The sequence below is a fragment of the Amphiprion ocellaris genome, chromosome 10 (genome assembly GCF_022539595.1).
Source record: "Amphiprion ocellaris isolate individual 3 ecotype Okinawa chromosome 10, ASM2253959v1, whole genome shotgun sequence".
NCBI lineage: Eukaryota > Metazoa > Chordata > Actinopteri > Pomacentridae > Amphiprion > Amphiprion ocellaris.
Window position 1 is genome coordinate 8517567 of NC_072775.1, and position 19174 is coordinate 8536740.

At 42.1% G+C, this 19174-nt stretch overlaps 1 protein-coding gene across 3 annotated transcripts; it reads right to left on the reverse strand.

Moving 5' to 3' along the window:
• Window positions 1–4458: 4458 nt before the first annotated feature.
• Window positions 4459–18424, reverse strand: LOC111588106 (solute carrier family 25 member 14). Of its 3 annotated transcripts, none has more exons than XR_004846448.2 (10): window positions 18204–18424; window positions 17946–18093; window positions 17519–17613; window positions 17173–17258; window positions 16264–16359; window positions 16039–16163; window positions 15389–15512; window positions 13576–13656; window positions 12769–13018; window positions 4459–4755 (listed from the first exon to the last, which is right to left on the reverse strand). XR_004846448.2 is itself a non-coding variant. In XM_023298258.3 (9 exons), the coding sequence occupies exons 1-9, from the start codon at window positions 18265–18267 to the stop codon at window positions 12977–12979; spliced, it is 861 nt and encodes a 286-aa protein (XP_023154026.1). In that variant the 5' UTR covers window positions 18268–18424; the 3' UTR covers window positions 11749–12976. The 3 variants fall into 3 exon arrangements, 1 of the variants encoding a protein (XP_023154026.1); XR_008603047.1 differs by lacking the exon at window positions 4459–4755 and adding an exon at window positions 5492–11721; XM_023298258.3 differs by lacking the exon at window positions 4459–4755 and having other exon boundaries at window positions 11749–13018.
• Window positions 18425–19174: the final 750 nt, after the last annotated feature.

Consider the following 19174-nt stretch of genomic DNA (forward strand, 5'->3'; position numbering starts at 1 on the left):
CCAACCGCTACAAATACAGTGGCCCCTCTGTCTGAGCAGGGGTCAGACGACTGAGCTCGCTGAGGACTCACTGATGTGCTTTTAATTGGTGTTGTGACCAGTTTCCATAAATCCAATTGCTGTCAAGCGTTTGTGTGTTTCTGTGTCTCCCGATGAATGGAGGGTTTCAGAGCTTTTCTGCAGGGAGGACACTTGTGCTCTTCTGTTTTTACAGATCATTTTATAACGGCAAGAAACAGAAAGATCAGTTCTCATTCTCCTAATAATATGCACAAATCTGATCTTTTCTTCTGCCGTCACATGACCGTCGATGTTTTTTAGCTTCACATGATCGCTGGGTGCTTAATCAGAAACATCTGCAGAGCAACACAGCGTCCGCGTGGAGTAAGTAGGTTATCTGCGGCCTGATCGAGAGGAAGCTTTTCCAAGATTTTGGCGAGTTCTTTGAAATGTGATATTGTGTCAGACTGCACCTGTGGAGCAGAGAGGAGAAGGTGTGACGGGCCTCTCACCTCTGACAGTCTGCAGCAACACAGACGCGATTGTTCCCTCAGCAGATTACTGTGTGATATGAAGCCTCATGCTCTCAGAGGACATGTGACTCTTATTTGGTTGAGTTAGGAGAAGAGCTGCACTGTCTCTGAGCGTGTGTGTGTATGTGTGTGTGTGTGTGTGTGTGTGTGTGTGTGTGTGTGTGTGTGTGTGTGTGTGTGTGTGTGTGTGTGTTGTGTGTTATCATTGATCCGTGAACCCCTACAGTACCTGGCCCGCTTTGCTCATTTGACACGGTGAGATGAACTCATAGTCGAACCGTGAAGCCGCTCGATGTGAAAATTTCTGCTCAATAGAAATACATGAAAGTGGCTCGAACATACATTTAATTTCACCACTAAGGCGAGAATAAAAATGTTTCTAGGTAATATATAGTTTGCTAACTTAACTCAAGTACGTGCCTGCTTATCCACACAGAGGAGGTGGGTTTGGTTTGCTTTTTTTTCCCCTATGCTCACAGATGACATGAAGCTCAGACTGATTTAGTGGGAATTTCTTGAACGCATTAAGCAAACTGCAGAATCTGACTCTCACTGCACATTTTGCAACAAGAATTCGCACACAGATTAAATCTTTGCCTCTGGGTGTGTTCAATCAGCAACATATATGGGTCAGTACATGTTTCAGCTTTCAGTTAATTTCATTTTCAGTCAGGAATTGACTGCTGTTATGAGCTGCTGGGCTACTTCACTTCTCTAAACTCTCTTGAACTCTTCTGGAGGGATTAACACCAACGCTGTTCAAACAACCTTCCCTCATCTGGTGTTTAGGAGGATGCTGGTGGAGAACGCTGTCAAACACTTTGATCCAAATTATGTTCTGCTGCACTGAGATCCGGTGACTGTGAAGACCAAAGCATGTGATTCCGATTATTTAACACTCGTCACACAGGAAATCAGAACTGCTCATGAGTTTGTATTACAAAAGATGAATTTCCATAACAACTAATAAGGGTCCGTTGATCAAGAACGGTTTTTAGAAGCGCCCCCAGTGTCCGGGTTCTTGAACGATTTATAGATAAAGAACTTTGTTGATCCCCTGATGGAAATTTTTAGTGTTGCAGGAGCAGTATGCAAACCACAAAAACACACATCAAAACAGAATGGCTAACACAAAATAATGGTACCATGTGACAATTCAACATATAATGGAACATATATGGATGTAATTAGGCTTTCCACAGTAGCTTCAGTGGCCGTACGGACTCAGAGTTCATATTTTTAGACTAGATGAAAGACCTAGTGCAGAAGAAAAAAGATCCAGCCCTGTTTAAAAACAACTTTTCATCTTTTAGCGACATTATCATTTCCAGCCTGGAGGAGATGTTAGATTTGCGTCCTCCCTCTGAAACCTATGCCTATGATTATCACTATTAAAGACCAACAACCCTTTATGGATTTCTGTTATCCACCTTACTGCCAGCAATGAAAGAAACAAGGTCTATAATAAGTTCATACTGTTTATACCATTATTTATCCTTATCTGTCCATGTGCATGTATCTATCTTAATATTGTTATTCACAGCTATTATATTGATTTACTTTGTGTTCATATCTCTATGTTCGTAATGTAACATACTGTGTATAATGCACTTTACTGCTTCTTTTGCACTTCTGATTAGACACTAAACTGCATTTTTTTGTCTTAGTATTTGTATTCTGGGCAATAACAATAAAGTTGAATTTACTGAACATGTCCTTTTAATGGCTGTGTGACTCAGAGGAAACAACAGTGTGAGAATTAGTTCCTACCGATGAGAGTGAGCAAAGTTGTGTGCAGACTAGCCAGCTGTTCGTCACATAGCAGGTATTAGCGACAATCAGAAGCTGAAATGAGATGTAGAACTGCAACAAAACCCGGATTATTCCCGCTGGGATAATCTGGTTTGTCACAGCCAGAGTAAGGGCTTATTCTGACTTCTGAAACAGGGATGTAATATTTACATAGGTAAACACGAAAACACAAAACGTCAGCTTAATGCAAAAAAAAACAGATAATAAGCCCATACAAATGTAAACAGTAATGCACTTTGAGACTAATGCAAATGAGAGATGAAAACAGTAAAAGAAGTAACACCAAGGTTTTTCCTGCCTCAGTCTTTGACAGATCAGTCTGTGTACAGTAAATCAATGAGCCTGTATTGACTTATTTGACCAAAATCTGTTATTTCTGACCATGTCAACAAAAAAAATTCCAATTCTGCTTGAGTAAAAACTACCTAAAAAGATGTATTTTTAAAAAATTCTAAGTTCTTATTGTTTTGGTTCTCCTTCAACTAATATCACTTTGAGAGGCACCAAAAATTCCTCTCTGTAGGAAAAACCCTTAAAACTAAAACCAATAAACAAGTTTAAACCACAGTAATCATTTATAAATGAATCAAATGAAACTAGATAAGTACAAGCATATAATTGAGAGTAAATGGAAGATTCTGAAATCCAACTAAATAAATGATTAAGTAAAATAAATAATGACCATAAAACAGTGAAACTAAAAAGACAGACTGCCTGTTCCAGCAGCTTGGAACATAAAAATGAAAAGCTGCCTCACCTAAACTGAATTAAGAAGACTTGTGTCAGCCATGGGGGATGGAGAGAAAGCTCTAATTTCTTCAAAGATAGCCGATAAAATGTTAAAATCACAACACAAACTGTCCTTTTCCACGAGCACTCTAAATTAGGAGTAGTGTGTTCAGTCCTTCTGTTCAGGCTTCAGGCAGCAGAGTTCTAACTGAACCTTCTTTGGGTTGACAACATAGAAGAGCAGAACAATGGTTTAGCCTGCTGGATATGAAGGCGTGAATTAGTGTCTTTGTGTAACTCAGAAAGACAAGCGGCTGCACTTTAGCTATATTTTTGAACTGATAAAAGCAGATTCCCAAATGCAAAGCGCTGCTGGCTCAGGGTAAGGAACTCCTAGAGAATTAAATTTGGTGGCTCTGTGAAACCCAAAATTTTAAATTTTATTCTAAAATTCAGCCTTTGTGACATCCAGGCAGTGAAATCCAACCCAACCTATCTTCAGTTAATGAACAAACTACCTTCATGTGGACCATTTTACCAGCTCAGTGTCTTCTTTAAAGGATGTTGCTTTCATGTATTTTTCAGATTTGAAATGAGTGTAAACATTACACCTGCCATCAAACGCAAATACACCCAATATTTTCCAGTTTTACAGCTTTACTGGGTTTCTTAGACTGTTCTCAAGCCAAATAACGTCAGCACCAATAACCCTTTGTCTCGCAGCCCATTTGTGTCTGGAGTCCTTGGCACAGTGGTTGACAACTACTGTCCTAGTGGTTTCATATAGATGCTAATTGGAGCGCTGCAGAGAATCAGGCTCAAGCAGCATCACGCGTTGCATCCTCTCCTCTCTCCTACCGATTCCTTCTCCTCTTGTCATCTTCTATTCTCTTTCTTCACGCGCTCATCCCAGCTTCCACGCCAGCCGAGTTCCAGTAAAGTTTCCTCTGCATCTCCCCGTTGACTCCATCTAACATCTCATTCCATCAGTTCAGTTTTTTATCCCCCATCTCAGTCTTTCACCTACATCCCTCCTCCTCCCTGACTTTATCCTCCATCCTCTCTCCCTCTTTATTTTTTTAAATGGGTGAGAGCCAGAGATGAGGAGCAGAAGTGGAGAAGAGAATAGTTGTGTATGTGGGAGGGCTCAGGATGTCAGGGAACAATCCCACTAACGCCACCAAGACACATCACAGGCCTGTATGTGCGAGTGTGAGTGTGTGTGTGTGTGTGTGTGTGTGTGTGTGTGTGTGTGTGTGCGCATGCGTGCGTGTGTGCGCATGCGTGCGTGTGTGTGCATGTATTTTGTGTGTGCTGCGCTGGCATGCGGTGCCTGCTGTGCCTGAGGGCAGGGAATTTTAAATCAGGCGTCCAAGGAAAGTGATACTGCAGAATATTTGAATATTTATTCCTTATCAGAAGCTGGGATATTAATGAGGGAGCTGTGACTGAGCGGGTTATGGAGGAAGAGACGGAGTCTGGCGGTAGGCGACGGGCAGATGGTGTGTTTTCTCCTCTGTTTGTGCGTCTTTGCAGGACCAAAGCACATGAGCTCTGCCTGGTGTTTATCCTCTGGAACTGCACAAGACTGAACACATCTGACAAGGATTTGGCTGTCTTGTGGTGGCAGAGTTTCTTGCTCAAATGCATCCCAGTTGTTTATTTGTAACCCGGATTGTGGCTGTAGAAACAAGAAGAGAGAATAATCTAAGGTCTGAGAAGTGACATTTTTGGAAACAAACTGAAATTTGTGTTTTAAAGAGAAATAAATGACTACAATTCAACTGGAAATGTGAACACTGTGTAACACTGCCGCCATCGATCTGTGCAGACATTGAAACTATGGTCCTTTAACGTGCACAAAGTACAGGTGCTTACATAAAATGGAAACAAAAAATAACCTTGATACCCAGAAGGCAACTTAACAGTAGGAGGCCAGACAGTCAGCAAGGCAAGATTGAGACCAAAGATGCAAATATGCAAATACACAAAACACAAGATGTTAATATTAATCATGACAAATATATTATTAAAGTAATAAACGCTTTTTCAAAGACGATAACAAATAAAAGCAAGTACATAAGTCGGTTTTGGGGATTCAGTGGAAGCTGCTGATGCTGAGTGAGAAACATGGCTGCCTTTAGATTTAGATGGCGACTTTAGAAGATCCAGAAGGGCCCCAGCTGAGGATCTAAGACTGAGGCTCATGGGGTCAACATTTCTCCTGTGTAGCTTGAAGCCAGACCCAGACATGGTTTAAAAGTGATCGGCGAAATCTTAACATAAATTCTAAAACAAACAGGAAGCCAATGGAGACAAGCCAAGACTGCTGGGTTGTGACGTTGCCTTCTAAAACCAGTAATACCAGTGATACAAAAGGCCCAAATGGACAACAAAGATCGAAGCCAACAAGCAGATAAAAATACAATAACTTGATTTATTTATTTATTTATCCCCGAAGGGAAATTCAATAGCAATTATCATTTTTAATAAAAAAAAATACTTTTTATATTAAAAATGCTAGCTGTCGTACATACAAACCTTATTTAAAGCTTATCAGAACTCTCCAAGAATGAAAAAGGACCAATCACAGAATAAAATATGACTGTAAAAAAATATCTATACCACAAGAACAAATTTGCTAAAATTAACTAGAGATACGACTGACACAGCTCAACTCCTTTACCAGTCCCTTGCTGTAACCTGCTAGTGGAGCTAGTCAGTCCTTGTAGACCTACATGTCAAGATGCCTTCCAGGAGAAATCAAGTTTCTTTTACCTTGTTAACATTTCAATATAGTGTTTTTTATATGCTGAAAGGCAGATCATGAGCAAATCAACCATTTCCACCTGAAAATGCCAGTCTGCAAAGTACAGCTTTAAAAATACGAAATCAGAATTTTAATTTAATAATTGGTATATCCTGATACCTAATGCTATGTTCCTAGATAATACACAGTTCAGATTTTGTCAGGTGAAGTCTCTAAATGATTAATACTTAAGTCACCAGAAGAGGTGGACACTTCCGCATTAGCAAGCGGAGGGGGGGTTTAGCTAGTAAATGCACACCATGACAAAATCTTTCGTGAGGCTTAATGGCATCTGGCCAGCGTGTATTTAATATATCAAGTCAGGATCAATTACGATTGTATCCCTATGATACAATGATATAAACCAATCAGGCATAACATTATGACCACCTGCTAAATGTTGTGTTGGTCTCCTTCATGCTGCTAAAACTCTCTGACCCAGTGGGACATGGACTCAGGATCTCTGGGGATGTCCTCTGGCACTAGTGAATTCTGTGGGTCCTGTGGGTTGCAGGGTGGGTCCTACCTAGATCAGGCTTATCCTGACACATCCCACAGATGCTCAGTAAGATTTGCATCTGGGGAGTGTGGAACCTGGGTGAACACCTTGGCTCTGTCGTGTTCCCCAGGCCACTCCTGAACAGTTCTTGCGGTGTGTTGGGTTGCATTGTCCTGCTGAGGGTGACGACTGGAATCAAGAACTGCTGTTCCCATTGGGGGTGGTGGGTTGTTTGACCTGCAATGCTTAGGTAGGTGGTGCATGTCAAACGTCCACATGAATGTCTGGACTCAAGGTTCCCCAGTAGAACATTGCATTAGAACAAGATGATCGATCACTTCAGCTGTCGGTGGTCAAATGTTGTGGCTGATTGGTGTATGTCAGTGTCTTCATGGACATATTATGTGTCCATACTCTAGTTTGCGACACCAGTGTGACAATGCTTGCAAACAAATAGTTATTCTTAGGTCAGTGCCCATTATAGCAGTTGATCTACATCAGGACATCCCTATAAAAACATACTTCTGCAGGGCTTCAAAACTGCTGTTCAGGAAACCTATTGGTGTCATGGAAGGCCCAGCATCCAGGTGTTTACTTCTGATCCATCTTTATGCTAAGCTATTAGTTTAACAGCTGTCATTTCATACTAACGCCTAGACTTCTTAATCTTCTTATCTAAATCTCTGCAAGAACAGTGCAGCAAAGCACACTAAAAGGTCATTTAACTTTTACGCAGATGTCGAAGTATATTAAAGAGGCACCACAAGTGACACAACTTAACTTTGCCTGACTCTTGGAGCCGCAGAGTGAAAGAAGAAAGCATGTGGAACAAATCTCGCCTCACTTTATCTTCTTTAACATTCACTCTGTTGGCCTGTTCCCATCTTAACGGAACAATGGAGCAGCATTACCAGCGGCTCATCCTTGTGATCCTGTCTCCCTGGGGTCCCAGTCCCCTTCCAGTGGTGTGTAAATGTAGGTCGACTGCACTGTGATTTAGTGGGCCCGTTGTTTGTTTGGATGAGGAGCTTCAGTCAACATGGATTGTCGACTTCAGGCACTTGAGCATGTTAATGGGTGTAACAGACGAGAACCGGAGGCACCTTTCACCAGTTGTGTCTTATTTATGATGATAGACAGCCAGCTGACTAAATTGCAGCGCTGAGATGCTACAACAGTGGGAACTCGTGAAGAGCATTTCCACATCCAGCTGCTTTTATGTGCATTTTTAATTTGTTTATAAAAACGTGAGTGGGAAAAACAGTAAATAAAAAAGTTCAAGTAAGAGTCTCATTACCACTGCAAAGTTTTAGACCTGGTGGAGGTTGGGAAATTTTGCAACATAAACGGGTTTAACTAATAAATCATGGCAAACAGAAGTGTGTGATTCGGTAATCACTAGAGATACAAATGTGAAATGAACAAAATGGCGTATTTCCACTATTTTTTTTTTTATTCCTGTGAGGTTTGACTTTTGTTAAACATCATTTCATGAAACCTTCTACTTCCACAACAATTTAACACCACCAATTATATTCAATTAAAGACCCTCCTCCAGTGAAAATCTGTTTAGTTTTTTACCGTTATCATGTACATATGGTGTTTTTTTTTTATATGCTGCAAGACACAATCAGTCAACACCATGATTGAGCTTTTTCTACTTGAAGCTGCACTGATCGTCTCAAAAACAGACGTGAACTTCCAGGATTTTATACATAACAAACCTAAAGTGCCAATCCTGTCAAGCTTTCGGTTTCATCTTCAGAATCAGTTTCTGGTTCAAACATGTGTGACTGAATTACTCCAATACTACAGCTTGTGCTACACCACAGAGCAGTTTTACACTGTTTGAACAAAGTTGCAGGTGAGCTGGTGTGCTCCAGTTACAGCGATATAGAGTTTTATATTTCTCATGGATGTGGTGACCATGATGTTACCCATTGCCTTGTGAATTTAGCATTTGGCAGTGACCATATTGGTCGTTTGAAACCAAATGTGATGAGCTAAGGGTGAACTAATCACATGGTTGCCCTGCCCTAAAACATAGTCTGCCTTATTGTTTATTTTTTCCTTTAAATGGAGCCATATTTTACTGAATGAACATCGTGTTGCATTGACAAAGACTTGAAACTAAGGATTGAGACTATAAACTCCTATAAACTAAATGTTTATTGAGATAACAAATCAAGTGAGAAGTAGTGTAATTTTCTCATAGACTTCTATATAATCTGACTGCTTTTTTTGACCAGAGAGTCGCCCCCTGCTGGCTGTAAGAAAGAATGCAGATCCAGAGCCTACACCCATCTTTTATATACAGTGTATGGCTGAGAGAGTGGCAGAGCGGTGCATGAAGAGAGAGGCAGAGACTTAGATCAGATAGATCAGATTTATCCCCATTTCACCCGTCTCGACAGTTAGAGGAGGAATCTGGTCTGAGATCTTAGGCTAAACGAATGTTTGGCTCAGATTATTTGATAATGTGAGGAGTTTACAGATGCAGTCAGAAACCTCCGGATCTGCTCACAGACTAATCAGAGCTACCCAGATATTATCAACCATGTCTGTTGTTTACGAGGTTAAATCCGTATCAACACAATTGTCACGGAAGCTCTAGATGCAGTGGACGCTGTTGCCAAGCAACACTAAACATTCTAGCCCTTGAGGCCAACGTTAGCTACAGATAATAAAACTGATGATTCAAATCTCAATTCCAGTTATCGCTGAATAATAGTCAAATCTCCGTGACTACATCTTCCTATCTGTTTCTTCATACACACTTGTTTAGTTTTGGGGGTTTTCTTTCTGACTGTAAAGTATAATTAGCGTTACATCAAGTTGTTGCTCCACAGTCTTCCTCATAAGATCTTGTGAGATGGAACAGGATTCTCTAACTGCTCCATTCTGGCACAATGTAATCTTAATAATATCCTGTAGTGTTTGATACACCATTATTTACAGACCTTGTAATGTAATGCTGTCAGTGGTTAGGGTTTCTCCTTATGTGCGTGATGCAAAATCTGCTTGGATTTTAAACTCCTGTAGTATGAGCCCGGCTAAGGTCATTCTTCCATGGAAAAAAAACTGAGAAACATGTGACTTTGATACACAGAGATGAGTTTCAGTGGTTTAATGAAAACACCGGAGAGGGTCTTTGAAGCCGGTTCTTATTAAATTTAAATAGAAATTTTAATTCACTGTGGATTCGGAACAAGGAGAAGAAATCAACATTTTGGGATACACACTTTGTTTCCCTTTAGTGCTAAGAGTTGATTATTGGCTGACATTAACCGTGATATTTAAACAACAAAATTCTGATTTTGTGTTAATAACAAATATATCATAAATATTCCAGCAGTTACAGTGATGGTTACGGACTCTCTCTTCACCTCCTTACACTATGTAATTCATTAGCCAATCAAGAAACTACAAATTTCTAAATTCTTTTGGCCATGTGGTAACAATCTGCTATAAGACAGCCTTACTTAATACCAGTCATATGTCCATAGACTGAATGTTACAGTCAACAGGTTAGCTTAGCTTAGCGTCGAGCTAAAAAAAAAATCTAATTAGTGTGTTATCTTGCTTGGTTAGTCAAAAAAAAATAGTAATGAAAGATTACATTTCACTAGTGCAACCAAAAACATTCTATTGTATAACTTTCTGGAAATCAATTGTTTTCACATGCTTTTCTAAACTGTTCCCCGTCTAATCAAACCCGCTGCTGACATGAAAGTGGTTTCAATCATATAATTTTCTGCAAGAAAGCAAATCATTTCCCAAAACATCCAAGTATTGCTTTATGTTGTTTTTTTATTATCTTGCCTTGCTGTGAGTTTTCATTTTCTGAAATATACTATAGAATTATCTTTGTTGTTTTACAGGGAAAGAGTTCCTAAAGCATCGACATCTTGTCTGAAATCCTCACTTTGTCAGCTTGTTCTTCACAGACCAGGCGTAGCAGCGCAACTCATCAAAATATTTACTACGGGCACCATTTCAAACTACACATGGCTGTGCTTTATTTTTTTCTCCGGGAGAAAGATGTCTCAGACAGCCTCCTAAGCACAACATTTTGATGTTCTGCCGAGTCCGTGGCCCGGAAAACAATGTATTTTCAGGAGGGAAAATCATTCATTTTACTCAAACTAAGCATCCAGGCATTTTGTGAGCATCAAGAGAAACCTTTCGGTCCCATGTCTCAACTGCAGTTCTGGGAAGAAAATGCAATAGGCCTGTGATTTCTTTCATTGTCAGGACTGTACAGGACGGAAGCAGCACAGTCCCTTGTTCCAGACGGATCAACAGACTACGATAGATTTGTCTCCTTGTCTACATTTCCATCTGCTCATCCATTATCCGTCCATTTATTCATCGGTGTGTTGCAGCGTTTTCATCTGAGAAAAGAACAAAAAAAGAAGGAGAGAGAAAGGGCAGGGCGTTTGGAGCAGAGTGGAGCCTTATCCTTCCAACACAAAGGCTCACTCTGATCCCTGGAACACAATGGAGCCAACCCCCCTGTGCCCTTGGGCCAGGCAGCAAATAATACCCATAATGTAGCATGTCTGTGACTGCTGGAATCCCCTGTGGCCATACTTGTCCAGCTTGTAGAGGACTGTGCCAGGGACGGGATGCCAGGCTGCGGGCTATAATGCCAACTTATAGATGCCAAATCCTGGCACAAGCCACACATTATTCTTATTAGCTTTTTGTCTACTCGCCTAATGGACAGTAGGGCACGTTCTCCTGCCTTGATTTGACATAGAAGTCAGGTGGTTTTGCAAAACAGTGCCGTTATACACTGTACATGAGTGGTAAAACCAGCTCCTCCATCACACTCTGCGGCATGTCTGGGAATTGAGTTATTCCACGCAGCCATGCTTGTCACACCAACAACAACGTGGCAATGCAACTCATGGTGGCTCAGATGAAGCAGATACAACAATAAGAGTCCTCACACAAGTAATAAGTCCCCTGGTGATAGTCCCTAAATAAAACAACGAGGCACAGATCCACACAGAGACTCTGCCAGTTCACTGCAACACTTCCCTCTCCAGTCCCCTGAGCTCCCATCGTCTCCTCAAACAGCTCCGATGACTGAAAACTGGGAATTTACCCGCAGAAATAAAACAATTACATCTTAGACTTGCCCCTGAAAAATTCATGAGTTTTGTGGGATGCTGCGCGAACGTGTGTGTTTGAAAGAAGCCGGGCAATCCCCGAGAAACACCACTGTGCTAGATTCTGTGGCCTCAAAGTCGAAGGCTGGGAATTTGAAGAGCTATTGGTGTTTTTCAACTGGGTCGAGTTGAGTGTGGCTCCACAGCGCCTCACTGTGGTGCCTGAGAAGAAAAACACAGACAGTGGGCTTTCATCCTCCCTCCTTTAATTTCAAACATACAAGACTACAGCAGCATTTTACATCGACAACAGAAGTTTAACAAAATTGCACAGGCGTACACTTTGGCAGCAGCGACGGCTCACAGTCACACCACAGCTAGCAACATATTCATTCCTCACAATGAAAGCTCACTTACAAGCATAAAGCGTGCAAATACAGTGTATGAAAATATAACTGGGGGTCATGTGCAGTGGTTGTAATGCCCTCGAGCAACAAAATCAAACATCTAATCTTACCAAGAGGGTCTGAAATTAGAAGTGTGTGGAATATAATATGCAGGTTACATAATGACTGTTATAGCAACCTATATGATAACATAAGAACGAAGGGAGCTGCCAGAGGTTATATTTACTGTCAGCACTTGCCGGCATGAGGGACTATCTCAGACCGTCTCGCCACATATAGACAAGTGGTGTGTGTGTGCCGTCTAAGCACCAGCACTGGTTTTCTGTTTATATAACTTATTACAGTACACTAGGATGCATTCTTGGCTGTTTGCTCTGTAAATACTCCTGGGAGTTCTCAGCAATTTAACGTTTCCTCACACCCATCGCTCAATTTAGAAATACATATAAAAAAAAACAACAACAAAAAAAGCATCAACTTTGTCCACTCATGCACACAAGCATCTTTGTTTTTTGTATCTTTTCCAAAGGGAATGATCGCGGCGATTGTCAGCTGCTGTCCGACATTCTGCAGCTCAGGCTCAAACGACCCGCATCACAAACTAAGGCACTCGATATGGAGAGCACTTTAAATGTAGACGCCGGAAAGCCAGCATGAGTTTGTTTTCCTCGTGACATTGGAGCCATTTCTAAAGCAGTCTGACTGAAATAAACAAGCGTTGTAAAATTCTCTCCAATTTCACAGTGAATAAATGAAATGACATGAGCGGCCAGTGGTTGAGCGGTTAAGCCTAAAGTAGGATTTAGATGAGTTGCAACATCAAAGATGAGTGTTGGTGTGTCACAGACCCTTCCACACTCACCACAGGCTTCAGGAGACAAACAGCCCAAACAGGAATCAGGCAAATTCTCTTGCCATCCCTTAACGCAGGTCTACGTTTGTGAACCCCTTCCCCCTGTTGGTTCCATCAAGGATCCACCACCATCCAGCCATCCCTCATTTTGGTCCTCTCAGCTCGTCTTGGAGCTTTTTCTCATACTTGTCTCATCTTCACGCCGCCATTCTGCTCATCACACATCGATCTTCTTCAGCTGTTCGTACGTGAGGAAGAACTGAAAATGGAGTCAATGAAAGTAGGCGAAAAGACGAGTGGAAAGTTCTATAGAGCAAAATGGGAGGCACACAGAGGAATTTTGGCTCTTTCTGTACTTGAGCTCAAAGCCTCCCTTGTTACGTTGCCTTGTTACCGCAGTCTGTTCTGCTGCAACAAGTCAATAATCTCATTACATCTTTCAGGCCTGGGTGGAGTATCTGCCAGCTGCGCTTTTCCCTGCTCAATCATCTTTAATCAGATCTCAGCCTTTGCAGAAAATCTTTCATAAAGTTCGCCCTCCACACCTCCTCCTCCTCCTCGTACCCCCCACCGAGGGCCTCTTACACCCCCCTAACTGGGTAATGAGGCAGTAGTTTCACAAAGTTACATAAAAGAGTTAGGCAGTATTAAACTAAGCTTTCCTCCTCAAAAGAGTACCTTGGAATGTCTTATGTCACAGAATACATAACAGAGTTTACTACTTCCCCCTGCTGATTTCTCTGGATCAGAAGATATTGCATCACAAAGGATGTAAGTAAACAGATTGGTGCGTTAATGAGACGGTTGAAAGGATACAATGATGTTCCACGGTCCCAGGCGGAGCCAGTTGGGAAAGAAGCCCTTGTAGAGGGCCATGAAGCCCTCGGAGCGCCACGTCTGAAAGAGGAAAAACAAACATGCTAAAACCCATTTTATCTCATTATCCTCTGATGATAGCTTTAAAGTCCTCTCCGGGTGCTGGTAACTGGGATTGGCAAATCAGTGATATCAGGGTTTTATCTAGATAAGCAATATTATTTAACTACATTAATTATTTATTATCACCAGAGCTAAAACATCAAATAGAGACACTCATCTTTATGGTACTATAAACATCAATTATTAACATCCTTCTCTGACCACTGATTTAATCTCAGAGGGTTAACCTGTAAAAACTCCCCACAGTGTAGCAAAGTGAAAAATTTCGAAGATTTTCCATGTAGATAATGCCTTCTTGCTTCAAAAATTCTCAGTAGAAACTCTACACTGTTTACTCCTTTAGAATATGAAGGTATATATGAATCCCTGCATCTCTCCCCACTCATCCCTCTGCCTATTGGTAGCTCGCTACACCAGCTCATCTATAACTCTGCTGAAACATGGCAAAAATACTACTACTACTACTACTACTGGCTAGTTCAAGTAGTTAAGTTAACTCAGGATGTGCCTTCTAGTAAACAAAAAACATCATATGGGCAAGTAAACAAGGCTAAACACTAAAATCCAAATGACTGAATATCTAAATTGGTTATTCACTTCAAAGGCGACTCCAGCCATTTATTACAGCAGCTTCAAGCTTCAACATTTCCCACAATGCAACCAGTCTCACCTTGTTAACTCCACCCTACTTACCTTTTTCTAAAAAGATTACAGCAGGGTCCAAAATCATCCACTCACTCCCTGCTCTCTACTCCTTTCCTTATCTAGTGACCACTACACAGTGATCTATGTAGGCAAAAGTAACATCTCGGACACTACTGAAGGTATGAACTACGTTGCTCGCCAGCTGTGAATTGTGCTGTGGCAGCATAGTGCAAACACATCAAATTCAGTTTATTCCATAGCTAAGAAACAGGTAAAATCAACAATATAACCTAAACAATGCATGATGGAACATATAGCTTGGTTAGTGACCAGCTGTGCACTACTTTTCATGGTGTACTGTAGGATATTTTTCTGGAATTTCCCTCTGGATTAATAAAGTAAGTAAGTATCTATCTATAGTATCTATCTTGAGTGCACTATATAGGGTATAGGGCATGATTTCGATATTTTCTGCATTTTTTCCCACTTATGAGATAGTGACAGTGGAGAAAGACAGGAAGTGCGGGGAAAGAGAGAAGGGCCCTGACATAAAAGTTTGGATCAGTTTGTAATCACTGCTAGAAGGCATTTGTACTCGTGGTATGTGTCATAACCACTCAGCTATCAGGTCCGATTCAATTAGCTTTTGTTCTTTGTTGTCTCCTCCTCTGTCACTGATTAGCAACCAAATTAACCACTGTTCACCCTTGTATTTACATACAGCCCCCCTCTCTACACTGATCATCCCTATAAAACTGTCCTCTGAAAATGTTCTTGGTTGGCTTTCCTCCACAGACTCATGCTCTGTGTTGGTAAACCCACCGTGTGCCACAATACCAGTTAAAAACCCACTACAGCAAACGTCAAAGGACTAAGAGTGAAATTTCTTCAAGAGTTCTCAATTTTTAGACATTACACAACTTTGTATGAGTTCAACAAGTAGTAAATAAAAATCAGTGAAGCTTTGATTCAGTGATCTGCCACACCATCTGAACGGGAACATCTATAAGGTGTTCATTTTCTTCATTCAGGAGTTCTGACTGACCTGCAGCAGACAGTCCATCGTTCCCTGATACAGCGCTCCTCCTCTCTGGTTCATCATGCGGGTCCGGACAACGTCCACTGGATTTGAGGCCAGAGCTCCCGCCAGACCACAAACAAAGCTGGACCTGGGGACCACATGAGCACACGTTTGTCATGTTCCTTCTATAAGTGTTTGGTGCTAAACAGTCGTTGCTGTTGTGTGCTGCCACAAACACAAAACGGCTCAGAACACATTCAGATACCCACATGGCGGTTGCTGCTATAAAAACACACAATGAATTGAGCTATTGTTGGCTGAAATAAATACGTAACATCACTGCACCACTGCTCAGATATCCAGAATTTGATATACATACATACAATACAGTACTTGTCAGTTAATACTGAAACTAAAGAATTACAAGAAGAAACATTTCACGTTACAAATGTACAGTACGTGTTGGACGTGCAGGCATCGTTTGCTCATACCACTGTGACTCTATGATTTGAAATGTGCTCTTGGCCTTTCATCTGCTTTTCATTTTCCCTCTCTGGCCTGCATCCATCTGGATATATTAAAATAAATCTTTCCCTGTCAGGCAATTTCTTTCCAGCGAAAACATCCCATCACATGGGAGTCATGAGAAAGATCTCCAGGTCAGTTGAACTCACAGGAAGTGTGTGTACACGGTGTCCCCCATGTAACCCGACAGGATCAGATGCTTCTTGGTGATATCATAAACCGGCAGCTCCACTCCGACCACGATAGCTGCCCTCTGAGCTGTTAGAGAGACACCCTGATGCAGAGAAAGTTGGGGGAAGGAGCGTGATTTAAGTTTTGTGTCTGTACTACCAGAAACTAATTCTAACTGATGCTACTTTTAATGTTTTGTGTACCTTCCACAGTCCTCGTGTCCCCTCCTCCTGGTAGATGTTAATAAAGTTGCCCATCATGCTGCCCTGGATCACACGTCCCTGGGCCTGCATGCGGATCTGGGAGAACAGACAGAGGTAGTCGTCAACAAACTTGAATTTGACGTACACACAAACAACGTGGAATGCTGCAGCTTCACCAAAGTCAAGTACATGGGTGGAATGCAGAGTCCAAAAAAGTTAGTGGGGATTTTTTGCAAGCTGGAGCATTTTCTCTGTCTCTGTTTTCAGGAATTCTTCGGCTCATACTCGACTTGTTTTGACTCAGTGTGGCTGCTGTTAGCAAATCCGCCTTGGTTCGTTTCCCAGCTCTGTGATGACTTGGCGAGTGCAGCGAGAACGCGCCATGATGAAAACGCAATGTTCCACATTTGCAGTCACATGTATTAATTTGTTAACAAACACACACTGCAGACAGGAGGTCCTCATGACCAAACAAGGCAGATCAAAAAGAAGCTGGGCAGGACAATGTGAGTACACTTAAGCACTGGCCGTTATGCACCCATATCATATACAGAACACTATGTTACGCCTTCAGTCTATAAATAATCCACAAGTGGGGTCTTGATAGCACCAACATGCCCTTTACTCCACTTGGCATGCGACAAAAAGACCACACCCATAGCCTGGAGCTGCTTTACACTCTTTGCGCAATCCCATATAGTTTCAAAAGAATGTTGACAGTTGACAATTTGTGCTGTGTGCAACAAAACAACACAAAAGTGAAGTGAACTGCTGTTGATTTCAGGGGAGGATTTTATGTGCTCGATTGCATTTCCAAGAAACTGGCAGACCTGCTCCACTGCCTCAGACTGCAGTTTTATGAGGACAGTAACCAGACCTAAGACAGCCTTCGTGTGTGCAAATAACTACCTTCAGCACATCCGTCGGGTTGGCGATGGAGGAGGAGATGACCCCAGAGAGGACACCACACAGCACATTAGTCAGCAGCGTCTCATCTGAAAGCAGAGAAGAGTGGGAGGCAGACTGTAACTGTGAACGGGCAGCATTTGATAGCAGTCGGTTTGATTATACAGCATTTTACTGAAGAAACGACAGTCACAAGGAGCTTTTAGTCTGAGAAAACATGGGGGCGAGTTTAAATAGGTCATACACGGACACATCTGTGCCTCATCTGTGACCTTCAGGGAGGAATGTGCATGTGTTGACCGGTGGCCAGGGACAACAGCCTGCAGAAATGTTTGTGTTACAAACTCACCTTCCGGTCTGTCAACCAGCAGCCGCTTAAAGCTCTGGTATGTTCCAATTTTTATGGTCCCGTAGGAGGCCTGGCGCAGCATGGCAGGAGCAATTCTGCAAAAACAAAAACAACAAAAATCTCTTTAATTACACAGTTCTAGAACAAAAACTGTGAGTCCTGCCCCAAAAATGTCAGCATGTGTTAAAAATAAAACACTAATACTAGCTAATCTAAGACAGACCCTCTTGTTTGGGTAGATAGGAGTGTAGACAATGACTGGTAGACATACGGGAAGTGAACAGAAAAAGAGGAAGTGTACACATTTAGAGGAAGTACACAGAAGATTTATGAGTAGAAATGAGCACAATATTTACGTTAGGTATGGGATATTAGGCTGTAGGGTCCACAGCACACAGGAACACGAGTGGAAGCCCACCATACTGACCCTGAATACAAAGCCCGGGGTCCCTCCTCTCTTCCTATCCGCATCATAGCATGGAGCATGCCTCTGTAGCGGATCTCTCGGTATTTACTGTCGCCCACTTGGCCCTGGACTTGAAGGCGAGTCTTGGCGAGGTCGATGGGAAACGTCCCTGCAACACAGAACATCGTACACCCCATTTTAAACGCTGTAATTCACGGCTGGGATTTAGCTAATTAACAGTAATCCACGGGGCTCGGCCTCCCATCGCGCATCACTCACCGCATTCCGCCGTCACCGAAGCTAACCCGCCGAAAACAAAAGGCTTCCAGTTGACGGTAGACATTTTCTCCCGTCGTGTACCGAGTCACAGAGAACAGCTCCCGGAGAACCGGCGACAGAAGACGAGGCTTTACTGGGTCAGCAGCTCGTACTTTTTCCGTGTAACCGCGTTTGAACCTCTGCCGGCGTTTGAAGATTCCTTCCCCAGGTCCCTCCACCTCCTGCCGGGGAACAACAAGCTCCGCCCATCTCATCCTCTGCCGACCGCTGGCCCCGCCCACTGCATGTTGCCAGGCAACTGAGCAAGACGCTAGAGTGAAGCCGTAAAGCGGACGTGACTGTCGCTTCACTGCAAGCTTCCTCCAAAGAACTAATTACTGTCATTGTGTTTGGGAAGGGATTGCCCCATGTTTACGGGTAAACATCACGTGTGGCTCTAGTGAACGCACCCACACTTCTGACTCCTCCTCATGGTTAAATCTCTGACTTTATAAGACACCTGTAGGCCTTTCTTCACCCTTTTTCACCAGGTCTGACCATATACAGTCTATGGTTCTGACATGGATGGAGGTGAAAAGTTGCTGGTAATTAAATAAAGGGATCCCTTATACACCATTTTGCTCCTTTATTCTGCCCCTATAGCAATTAGTTTTCGTAATGTCACTGAAGGAACATTTGACAAAAAGAAAACTATTCTAAAGCTCTGGAGCTGCCACTGCAAATGAACGATCTCCCTCATCCACCAGCCTAGATGGTGAATCGGTTAACAGCAGTTACTCAGGATCTAAGAGTCTGAGACGTGGAGGAGGTGGAGAAGTTCTCAGTGGTGCCCAATGATGCATGGCTTTATAAACAAACAAAAAATGTAAAATCAGACCTGTTAAACCAAAAAATATATAATTGAAAAGTCTTAATAAATCAAAACTATGTCAGTGTATAAATTCTGTTTTTTTTTATTTAATTTCTATCAC